The sequence below is a fragment of the Chinchilla lanigera genome, unplaced genomic scaffold, assembly GCF_000276665.1.
Source record: "Chinchilla lanigera isolate Chin_1 unplaced genomic scaffold, ChiLan1.0 scaffold00173, whole genome shotgun sequence".
In the NCBI taxonomy this organism is placed as follows: Eukaryota; Metazoa; Chordata; class Mammalia; order Rodentia; family Chinchillidae; genus Chinchilla; species Chinchilla lanigera.
Window position 1 is genome coordinate 421,464 of NW_004955574.1, and position 11,131 is coordinate 432,594.

The 11,131-nt window shown below is 54.7% G+C and overlaps 2 protein-coding genes and 1 long non-coding RNA gene across 3 annotated transcripts in view; 1 reads left to right on the plus strand and 2 right to left on the minus strand.

The window, feature by feature from the left end:
• The window catches only part of LOC106147530, a 5,774-nt gene extending 5,273 nt beyond the window's left edge, over positions 1–501 (minus strand). The window contains exon 1 of the long non-coding RNA XR_001232451.1: positions 326–501. This is a non-coding gene — a long non-coding RNA (uncharacterized LOC106147530). The remainder of the gene's footprint in view (positions 1–325) is intronic.
• Ccdc61 (coiled-coil domain containing 61) overlaps positions 1–2,063 on the plus strand; it is a gene marked incomplete in the record, with an annotated part of 36,457 nt that extends 34,394 nt beyond the window's left edge. Inside the window, 7 exon segments of the mRNA XM_013509570.1 lie at positions 1–14; positions 106–181; positions 498–643; positions 751–829; positions 1,007–1,067; positions 1,570–1,639; positions 1,753–2,063. Coding sequence (XP_013365024.1) covers positions 1–14; positions 106–181; positions 498–643; positions 751–829; positions 1,007–1,067; positions 1,570–1,639; positions 1,753–1,850 — 544 coding nt within the window.
• A 519-nt stretch (positions 2,064–2,582) lies between these two features.
• Positions 2,583–6,212, minus strand: Pglyrp1 (peptidoglycan recognition protein 1). Its single transcript, XM_005413825.2, has 3 exons — positions 5,812–6,212; positions 3,277–3,398; positions 2,583–2,857 (listed from the first exon to the last, which is right to left on the minus strand). Exons 1-3 carry the CDS (start codon positions 6,090–6,092, stop codon positions 2,679–2,681), a joined length of 582 nt encoding a protein of 193 aa, XP_005413882.1. The 5' UTR covers positions 6,093–6,212; the 3' UTR covers positions 2,583–2,678.
• Positions 6,213–11,131: the final 4,919 nt, after the last annotated feature.

The following is an 11,131-nucleotide window of genomic DNA, read 5'->3' on the forward strand; positions in this document are numbered from 1 at the left end:
GCCGTCGCCCACAGGTCTGCGCCCCGCAGGGGTGGGGGTCCCGGGAGTGGGGGACCGGGGGGCGGGGCCGTGACCCCGAGCCTCGCCACCCCCGCGCTGTCCTAGGTGGGCGCGCGCCGCGCTTCGACCCCACGGCCTTCGTGAAAGCCAAGGAGAAGAAGCAGAGGGAGATCAGGATGAAGTTAGTGCGCCTCCCGCCCCGCTGCCCTCATCCCTGCCCGGGTCCTGGCTGCCGCCTGGCCCGGTCCCTCGCCACTGCCCGCCTCCCAGCTGTCCCCACGGTCCCGCGTCTCTCCTGACCCTGTCCCCTCTCCTGACCGCTCACCCGCGCTGCTTGCTTGTTTCTCCTGCTTCCACCGGGTTTGGTCCCCGCCAGCTTTCTCCCCTCCTGTGCCACATGGCAGGGTCCCCGGCTCTGGCTGTGACTCAGGGGCACGGCGACACCTTTCCCCTCATGACTTGGGCGCAAAGCGGGCGTCTCCTTTCCCGTTTTCCAGGCAGCGGCAGCAGCAGCGGAACCGACTGGGCAGTGGAGGAAGCGGGGACGGTCCGACCATCTCGTGGTCTCGCCAGGCCCGGCCCCCTGCTGCCGTGACCGGCAGAGGGGACGCAGCCAACCGCTCGCGCCACCGCAGCTCCTCGGGTCGGTGGCCTGGAGCTGGGGGTGGGGCGTGGGTGGGGAAGGACGGGCGGACGGGCGGCGAACCCGGCCGGGCGAGCGCGGAGGCTCAGGCCCCCGTCTCCCCCTAGTGGACAGTTTCCGCAGCCGCTGCTCCTCGGCCAGCTCCTGCAGCGAGTACGAGGATTTCTCCGAGTCGCTCCCCAGAGGGTAAAATGTGACACTGGGGGAAGGAACATTTCGGAGGGATGCCTGGGGAGACGGCGCACAGCCTTCTGCAGGGGAATTGGGTGATGGAGGCTGAGGGACCTGAAACCACGGCGGTGGGCCATGTGGGAAGCACCAAAGACCAACTCACCACTGATCCTCAATTACCCCTTCCCTCAGCCTTCGCTGTCACCGCCACGGGAAGCCCCCCAGCCCCACTCCTTGGAGTGGGTCAAATACAGTAAGTGTCTCTGCCAGGCCTCGGAGGAGGGAAGGGTAGCGTTAAGGCCCTAACAGCCTGCTGTCTCCATTTCCCATGAGTCCGTCCCGGGGCTCAGGTTGCAGAGGTGACTGAGATGCTTCTGGAAGCAGGCAGGGTGTTTTAGGACCATGAGGTGACTGATGGGTAGAATAGTTGGGTGCACAGGGGGCTGTAAGTTTCTGGCCTCGAGTTACCAGATCTTCAGACCTGACTGCTGCTTGTGCCGGTGTGACTGGAAGTACTTGGCATCTCTGTGCCTCAGTCACATTACCAATAAACCCGGGAAGGTACCGAATGGCATCACCTGGGGGTCCGTGTGACAGGCTAACCCAAGCTGGTTTTGATGTAGTGAGTGCCCAGTAGGTGTCAGCCCCATTTTCTTTGAGGTCCTGGGGTTCAGAATTCCCAGTGGCACTTGGCACTTGTGGGGCAGGGAGAGAGGGACAGTGCCTGACCCGTCTCCTGCCTCCCTCATCACCAGAAGTCCACCCCTCGGGAATGCAGTAGTCAGAGACGCCTGGCCAGTTCAGGGGGCTGGGTCCCCATCAAAGGTAAGCTGCGTCCCCCCGCCTGCTGGGATGATAATGAGGGCAGCGTCTGGGCTTGGAGCTTCCTGTAGCTTCAGACTGTTCCCAGCCCCCCCCACGGATGCCTGCCCTCACAGAGTACAGCTCGGACCACCAGGCAGTTGACATGGCTGAAATAGACGCCCGCCTGAAGGCCTTGCAGGAATACATGAACCGACTGGACACGCGGTCATGACCATAGAGAGCTGCACTGCCTCTCCACCCCTGCCCACCAGTGGGTATGGCATAGGTGCAGGGCCAGGGCCAGGGAGGCCTTCCAGCCTCACCCAAACCCTGCTCCCCTAGGGGTCCCAGGTGTGTGAGGCCCTGACCCTGCCCTCTCCCCAGGCAGTGCACACTGGGAGGGAGGGTATGTACATTTTGTAAATAAATGTGTTCATCCTTGGGACCCTTTAGCATATGACTGAAGGGTGGGGTGGAGTGGGAAGAGAGGAGGAGGACGGGAAGAAATAACTGAGGGCTGTGGGTATTCCTGGCCATGTCTGCCATAGGAGGCAGATGGGAATTCAGACTCAGGAAAAACTTCCAGGCTCTAACACATTGCAAGGAGGGAGCTGAGGGCTGGTAGTGAGCAGCCTGTCTCCAAAGGAGTCCAAGCAGAAATCCTGCACAGGACATCTTTGTGTGCTGGGAGTACCCTGCTCCATGGCCCACTGCCTGAGAAGAGCTCCGAGCTGCTGTTGGTGCCATCTGAACCTGCTTGGTGCGGATTCCTGGGCTCTGACCTGAGACCTCTGGGTTCTGAGCTGTGATATTGCTTCCGAGCTGGGATCTCCGGGGTCTTGGTTCAGGGTCGGGGCCTCTGGGTTCTGAGCACCAGCGAGGACAGCGTGCTGGGAGGAGGGGGATGGCTGGGGTCTTGTGGGAGCGGGGAGGAGGGGGCTGTGCTGTGCGACTTTCTCGGGACACAGCTGGAGTGGCATCTTTATTGGAGGACGTGGGAAGGAAGCGGCAGCAGGGCTTCTGGCCGGGGGCGGGACGGGGGTGGGCAGTAAGCAGGGCCTCACTGACGGTAGTGTGGCCAACTCTGGATGATTTGGTAGAGCTGGTCGCCTGGAGAGAGCGTCTGCTGCACATCCCGGTGTCCTTTGAGCTGGTAGTTGGATTTCAGGGCTCCCCGAGCCACACCACAGGCCAGCAGATTCTGGGCTGCCCGGAGGGCCCGTTTTGGGGGTACCCGCTCTGCAGGGGCAGATGCAAAAGTTAGGCTGGTGCTCCCTCAAAAGGGTAGGGGTAGTGGCTTGTGTGCTTCAAGCTGGTTTTAATCACTGTGTGCCTCAGTTTCCTCACCTCAGTAGGGCTGTGGAAGGGGAAATGGTTACTTTATATAAAACTTACAGAATGGTGTCTGGCCCAGTGCCAACATCTGTTAAATACTTCCTGGGTGCCCTGAGCTGGCTTCAAGATTTTGTATAGATCAACGAAACCAACCTTGTTGTTGAAAATGGTTTCATTATCGGAAGAGGAAGTGAGGTTCAGGAAATGTAGTCTGCGGCCTGAGGTCACAGAGCTTGTAGATGGCAGAGCCTCTTACCCGCCACCCCCCTCCTGCCCTGCCGTCCCCTAGCCCCATGCCACTGTCCCTCCTGGGTGTCACTCACCCATGTAGTTGCCCATGAAGGAGATGCCAATGGATCTGGAGTTCCAGTTGCCACCTGAGTGGGCGCCCTTGGTGTTCCAGCCCCGGCCCTCATAGACATGCCCATCTTCTCCAATCAGGAAGCTGCATGGGAGATCAGGGGCTTGAGTGAGGGAAGGTTTTGGGGGGCAGTGCCTCACCCCCTTCCTGCCATGGCAGTTTCCTCAACACCATCCTCACCCCTTCACTTTCCTCTTCCCACCATGGTTCATTTATTGTGCCTGGTGCCACATGCCAAGCGCAGCTCTGTGTACCTTGTTTTCATCTGCAAGGCAGCCCTGTGAGCCACTGCCACCCCATGTTACGGAGACTCAGGGAGGTGGTACCATCTGCCCAGTGTCACTCAGCAGTTGGGCAGAGCCTGTGCTTTCAGTTCTACTCCTTGCCCTCCTCTCCCTCTCTGGAGGATTTGTTGAGCTCTTGCTTTGCCACACAAGCTCTGAGGTAGGTAGTTGTCTCCCCCTTGTTAACACTGAGGAGCAGAGGCGCAGAAAGCCACACTCTTTGCACAAGGTTATGCCCCTCAGAGCTCTGACCTTCCCTCACCCTGTCTCTGGCCATTCGGGTCCACTTGTGGGACACAATTAGGGGCTCAAAGGTTGAGGTCACATCTGCTTCTGGCGGTTTCCCGTCCAGGCAGCAGATCCTTCAGGCTCATTCAGCGCATCTTGACTCAGTGTGTCTCCCTGGGCACCTTGACATGAGCTAGGTCAGCACCTCGGAGCTGCACTGCCTGCATTCTCACAGGGTCACTACCACACCTGGGATGTTGGAAGTCCCCAGTCCAAGTCCTGGGCCTGCCGCCTAGGAAGCCGGCTCACAGAATCCGCCTGAGGAGACTAGAGTCACCCCAGTGGTGCCAGCTGCTAGATCTGGGCAGGTGATGGCTCTGCGGGCACCTGGCCCTGGGGGCTGCACTCTGTAGATTTGTTACCTGGATACATCAAATTTAAACCTCGGCCACCATTGCCAGGTGGGTACAGTCAAGAACCTTATCCATAGGTGAGGACACTGCGGCTTGGAGGGAGAACACGATGTGGTAAGGGAGGGGTGCTGAGAGTGTCAGATACTGAACCCTAAAACCCAGGAAGTAGACCTCTCCTTTGCCATAGGCCACTTAGACCAGCGGGTGCAGGGCCAGGCTCCATCTTCCTGACCCCAGGGGAACAGTTAGGATGGGACCCTTGGAAATAGAGCCCAGAAAGTGGAGCCTTTGCGTGATGAAATCTGGAGCGGGAGGGACCGAGGATTCCCTAGCAGCCTCTAGGCTTCTCTGGGCCGTGCTGGTGCCCTCTCCAGGTGGGGCCGGGCAAGCTGTGTTTCCGTAAGCTCCACAGGCGCTTTCGATGTTCACTGTGACCTGGTTGAGTCGCGTTCCGACGCGCCCTCTCTATGGAAGCGCTTGTGTGGACCGCAGCCTGGTACCCTGGAAAGGGCTGGCGGGCACAGCCCAGAGGCCACTCCACCCAACTCCAGGCTCCAGGGGTTTCTGCCCTCAGGCCCACGGCAGCCTGTTCTCCCCACAGCGGTCAGAGGAAGCCTCTTACGCTAAGTCAGTGCATGCTGAGAACCTGCCGTGACTCCCATCTTACTCAGAGTGAAAACCAAAGTCTGTATTGTGGCCCACAGGCCCTGCCCAGTCCATCCCCTGCCGGCCCTCTCCCCACTCACACCCCTGCCCCACCCTACATCCAGCCACCGTGTCTCGGGATGAGAGCCGCTCCCTTGGCCTCATGGCGTTTGCACCTGCGCCCTGTGCATTGCATCCTCAGCTCCCTGGTTCCAGAGCCACCGTCTCAGGGCGGCCTTCCCTGTCCTCGGCCCCCTGAAGAAGCCATAGTGGATCCGGATCCGGCTTCTGGGGTCACCCTCCCCCTCCTTGTTCCTTTGGTCCGCCACTTCCATTGCTGTCAGAATCCATCTTGTTTCTCACCTGTTTTGTCTTAAGTCACACAGGGATAGAGTCGCACTGTTCCCTGCTGTCTCCTCATTCTAGTGCCCCGCCCACTGCCTGGCACGCAGTTGGTGCCTAATGGCCATGGCCCACGGGCTTGGGGCGCCAGTGATGTGCGAGGCAGTGCCCCGGGTGTGTTGCACGCACCAGGCCCCCACCGCCCCACTGACTGCAGAGGGGCAAGCGGAGGGGACAGGACCAGTCCCCTCTGGGGAGGGAGCTGCACTGGGCCTCAGGCAGAAATGAACCCTGGTGACACTGGGACCTCTCTCCCACCTAATCAGCCCGCACACCTTCCTGCTAGGGCACCAGCCCTTTTGAACGGGATGCTTTTGTAGAGGTTGGGGGAGCGCTGACGCGTGGGCCGGAGCTGAGGCAAAGCCTCCCCTGACACATAGCACCTGCTGCCTGCACCTGACCAGCCGTGGGGGTGACTCTGGAGGCTGAGTGCGCTGTCCAGCGCGTCAGCCGGGCAACTCCGCCTGGGCCCCGGCACCTCCGCCCCCGCCCGTCCGCGGGCGCCTGGCCTCCCTCCGCACTCACTTGTAGCCCACGTCGCACCAGCCCTGCGTGCGCATGTGGTAGTACTGCACGTTCCGGGCCTGCTGCTCGCAGGAGTCTGGGGAGCTGCAGGTGCTGCCCGCCGTGTGCGATATCACGACGTAGCGGACGGGCAGGCTCAGGCGCTCGGTGCACTCGGAAGCCAGGGCATTCCAGTCGCTTCGAGGCACGATGGAGCCGCAGCTGCTCTGGCCTCCGGCTTTCTGAGCCGCTCCGAGGAGGACAAGGAGGGTCCAGGCGAGGATCGTGCAGTGGCGGGACATCGTGAGAAGGCCGCTCAGGGATAGCTAGGAGCGGGGCTGAGCTGGGTGCCTTTATCTGCTGCGGCTGTGTGTGTGTGTAGGGGGGAAGGGCTTGATTCCTGCCAGGCGGGACTATCTGGGCGGGGCGCACGGCACGCTAGACCCAGCTTCCTCCTCTGGCAGGGCTGGAATAGGGTGCGGTGTGGTCCTTGGTCGGGTTAGGGGTGGGAGGGAAAGGGGTGCCCAGGCCTTGGGGTGCTTTTCCCTGTGGTTTCAGGAAGAATCAGGGTCTGGAAGGCTGCCTTGCTTTGTCTGTTCTCAGTGGGGCACTGGATAAGTTACCCGGAGCTTGCACCAGAGGAGAGGCCCGGGGCCTTGGCACATCTCTTGCTTCCTGCAGGAACTGAGGTAACAAAGGTTCCTGTTTTTGAAACATTTAATCCTAGGCCCAAGGCTGATGACATTTAACTCTTGCAGAAAGCCACCGAGGTGAGTATTGATTGGTAAGCTCATTTCACAAATGAGTACACGAGTTTGGGAGAACGGAAGTCACTTGCTGAGACCTGGCAGGTGATGAAGCCTGGTGGTCCAGAGTACCCCCTTCAGAGCCAGGCTGCCTGCCATGAATTCCCGATCCTTTCCAGTGTGTGAGCCCTGACAAGTTGTCAGTGGCTCGCATGGATCCTTGCTCAGTGCTCACGGAAATGAGAAGTGAAGCAACAGTGTGAGTTTCCAGGCAAAGCCTTAGGTAAAAAGTGAAAGAAAGGGAAGCACAGTTCTGACAAAGATCAAGCCCACCCTCCAACAAAAGAAAGTATGAGAAGATAGGAAAAAGGCCACAGCTTGAGAAATGGAAGGGTCTGTTCACGAAGGAATGGAGACCAGTTTTATGGGGTGCTGTGGTGGTCTGGGATCCTGTTGATCATTATCTCAGTCCTGGTTTTATAGTTCTGGCAGACTCCTCATGATGTAGGGGAAATTCCAGTCCCGTGGCACCCACAGGACTTTGTTTGGGGCAGTCTCAGTCTTGTGAAGCTCTGCTGGCATCCGCAGTGACCCGGGGTTAAAGACAGTGGAGATTCCGGGCACAGTCTAGTGTACCTGGAAATCTCTTATCCTGGTGCCCCCTTAACAAAGGGTTATGTGATAGGCTAGGTAAACTTAGCACATCAAACATTGCCTTGGCAACTTTTAAGTAAACATTTCCTAGTGACAGACATGCCCATGTGCAGAGCTGAGAAGGATTTGACTCAAGACTTCTACAAAATGAAGGTCAAAAATTTTGTTCTGATTTTAATTAGGCCCAAGTGAAGAGTCACTTTTTTCTTTTTAGCAAAAGTAGCTTTTAAGCCCTTGCCTCAAAAGAAAACACAGATCATGCTTTTAATGAGGACAAGTTTAAGGGTTTAGGAATTTATTTGACCTCTGCCCCCACGTTGGTCCCTGTACCAAAGTAACTTAACCTTTCTGTGCCTCAGTCTTTCCACCTGCAACATGGGTGTGATAAATGTGATACCCTCCCCACACAGGGTCCATGGGGCCAACCAGGGTGTCTTAGTTACTTTTTTCTCCTTGCTAAGACAAAATACCTAACACTCAAAATTAGGGAAGGAAAGGTTTATGTAATTCACAGTTTGTGGAGGTTTCAGTCTGTAATCAGCAGGCTCCAAGGCAGGGTGGCAGGGTGAGGGGCAACAATTCAAGGCAGCAGAAGGCAGCAGAAAGCAACAACATTACAAATGGGAAGAGAGCAAGCCTCTTCCTCTATATTATGTGCAGGCTCTCCATCCTTGGGGGGTCCTCTACACCCACACCATCTCTGTGTCTTCCCCTTCCACAAGCTCAGGATTTTTACAGAGTGAGGACCCTTCTCCCCCAAGTCAGGTAAGCTTCTGAAAGTCTCAATTCTCAAGTTGACACAATGTATCAACCATGATCATCTACCCCTTGTGAACTTGGTAACAGAAATGTTTCTTTAAACCAGTTTCTAGATAGAAAGACATTATTCTTATCATTTCACAACTTGAACATTATAACACAGGTTTAACAATCCTTAAGAACCAGTATTAAAGTCTACCAACATATATTACATTAGAACCATGACATTCAGTCCCTGGCCCCCACAAGACTCATGCATATCCTTTTTTCAAAAGGCATTTAGTCCATCTCTTAAGAGTTGCCAACGTCCTAACAGTTTCAGCATTTCTGAAAAGTCTAAGTCCCAAGTCTCCTGTAAGATTTAAAGCAAACTCTTAGCTGCAAGCCCCTGTACAAATGAAAGCAAAGTTGAACACTTGCAACATTCAAGGGCACAAGATAAACATTTTCATTCCAAAAGTTAACAAACGGGGATACAACGGATTGGGACCAAATCAAGTGCAAAATCTAACCCGGCAAACATTAAGTCCTATGTTCGTGTTGTAGAACCTAAAGCAATCTTGCAAATTGTGAGCTCCCAAGGTCTTGCGTGACTCCACCCCTTGGCACTTGTGGTGGTTAAGGTGCCATGGCTTCTCTCTTAGGCCCTCTTTGCTCACTCCTTGCAGCTTTCCTTAGATGATCCATGTTCCTGGCTTTTCCAAACTTCTGGGATCTCCACTGCACTTAAGTATTCTCACTCACAGCTTCACACACTGCTCTCTTAGAGCACACTGTCTGGTCTCCCAGGCATTCTGAAATTGAGGTGGAAGCCTTTTAAACCCCGTAACTCTTGCATTCGGCATGCACCTAAAGCCAGCACCACGTGGATGATGCCAAGGTCTGCTGCCAGTTGGAGCAGTAGCCCGGCATTCCTCATTCTTGGCTGTAGGGTTCTAGTGCCTGGGTCCCTGGGCACTCTGAATCCAGTTCTGAGGAACAAATTTTCTATGCTGACACCATTCTGGGACATGGTGCTCTGTGGTTTTCTCCTCAAAGCAAAGTCACTTTTGCAGTTTTGAGGCTGCAAGGGATGGAGACTTACTGCTTCTAGTGATGCCCTCAGGCCATCTTTTGTATTCCCCTGGTTCCTTCTTAGCAGTCAGAATCTCTTCAGCTCTATCTTTACAGTTCACAGCTTTACTAGAGCTTCCTTTCTGGCCAGACTCAGAACATTTTAAATCATCCTGCTGGGCACTTTGCTCTTGATTCTCAACATAGATCTGGCTAAAAGCTCCCAACAATAGCCATGCCACTGCTTCAATATTAGACTGCCTTGAAATTTCTTCTGCCAGATTAATTAGTCCACTGCCTTTAATCTCAGGCTCAGGCAAAGTCTCTGGACAGGAGCAAAGTGCAGACAAACTTTCTGCCAAGCCATAACCCATGTCATCTTGGGTCCAACAGCCAGTGCAGTCCTTCTCAGCAGAAACCTCCTGAGCCTGGTCTTTACTGGCAGGATTTTTATCAGCCTTCTGGTCTTCTGGGCTCTGATCAGAATCTCCCAGACAGAACAGCCTAAAGCATTTCAGCTCTGCTTTTTTAGCTGGCACCTCTGAACCTTTCTGATCTCTTCCCAAAGGATCCAAAATCTCTTGAACAACATGGTCCTTTCAGTCACAGCAGTGACCCCACTCCTCTGATACCAAATTCTGTGGTGGTTACTTCTCTCTCATTGCTGAGACAAAATACCCGACACTCAAAATTAAGGCAGGAAAGGTCTACTTAGCTCACAGTTTGTGGAGGTTTTAGTGTGTAATCAGCTGACTCCAAGGCGGTGGGTGGGTAGCTAAGGGGGCAGCAGTAAAGGCAGCAAAATTCAGCAACAGCAAAAAGTCAGGGAGAGCAAGCCTCTTCCTCTCATGTTGTATACAGGCTCTCTACCCTAAGGTGGGGCCTTTAGGCCCACACCATCTCCTTGCCTTCCTCTTCCACAAGCTCAGGTTTACAAAGTGAGGACCCTGGCCCCCTACTGGGTCACTTAGTTAAGCTGCTAAACTTCTCAGTTCTCAAGTTGACACAGTATGAAAAATTTTGTTCTGACTTTAGTTACCCATTAGACATCTCTAGACCCAAGTGAAGAGTCCATGTTTCCTTTTTTCTTTTTAGCAAATGCAGCTTTTAAGTCCTTGCCTCAGAAGGAAACACAAATCATGCTTTTAATGAGGAACAAGTTAAGGGTCTAGGAATTTATTTGTCTTCTGCCCCCCGTGGTGGTCCCTGTACCAAAGTGATTTAACCTTTTGGTGCCTCAGTTTTTCTACCTGCAACATGGGTGTGATAATGTGATGCCCTCTCCAGATAGGAGGATACATGGGGGATTAAATGGGTCGACCAAGGTAAGGCGCATAGCTGTCTGGCACACAGCGCCACATTCCTCAGTGTCATGGGGACTCAGACTCAGTCTGTCCTCAATAGCAGCAGCTTTGTGTGGTCCCACTGGCAGCTCCATTTTGGAGTGGAGAGAATCTGAGTTCAGAGAGGAACAGCCGCTTGGCCTGGGCCAAGGAGTCAGATCGGATTACCTTTTGTAGCAGAAGTTTTCCCTGGACTTCTGTTCTGCCCTGGTCACTTTTCCCACGGCTTCCTAGACCCCTCGGGGAATTCCTGGTTGGCTGCCTGGCTTCCTCTTCCTCTTCCCACTTTAGTGAATCTTTACAAAGTTCTAAAGGTAGCAAACAGAGCTGTGACCAGTTGAATTGCTATAATATGGGAAGGGTGGTAGGTGTGGTATGTTTTCTTTTTCGGTGTTTTCCATGCTTGTGTAGATTATGCTCATACTCATGCCATCAGGCGACACACAGGCAACTCAGCACTGCAGAGAAACTGTCATGTGCTCACAAGAAGTCTCTGAGGTGCCTGTTATCTTTAACATCTTTTACATTGGGGAAACTGAGGCCCTGAGGGGTTATCATGCCCAAGGAGATGGTGAAGGTGGGGTTGGATTTAAACCATGTCTCCTTTTCTGCAAACAAGGCACTTTAAAACAACAACAGATGAACTGGGCATGGTGGCACATGCCTGTAATCCCAGTACTTGGGAGGCTGAGGCAGGAGGATCATTGCGAGTTCAAGACCAGCCTTGGCTACAAAGTGAGCTCAAGGCCAGCCTGAACTGCAAAGTGAGACCTTGTCTCAAAAAAA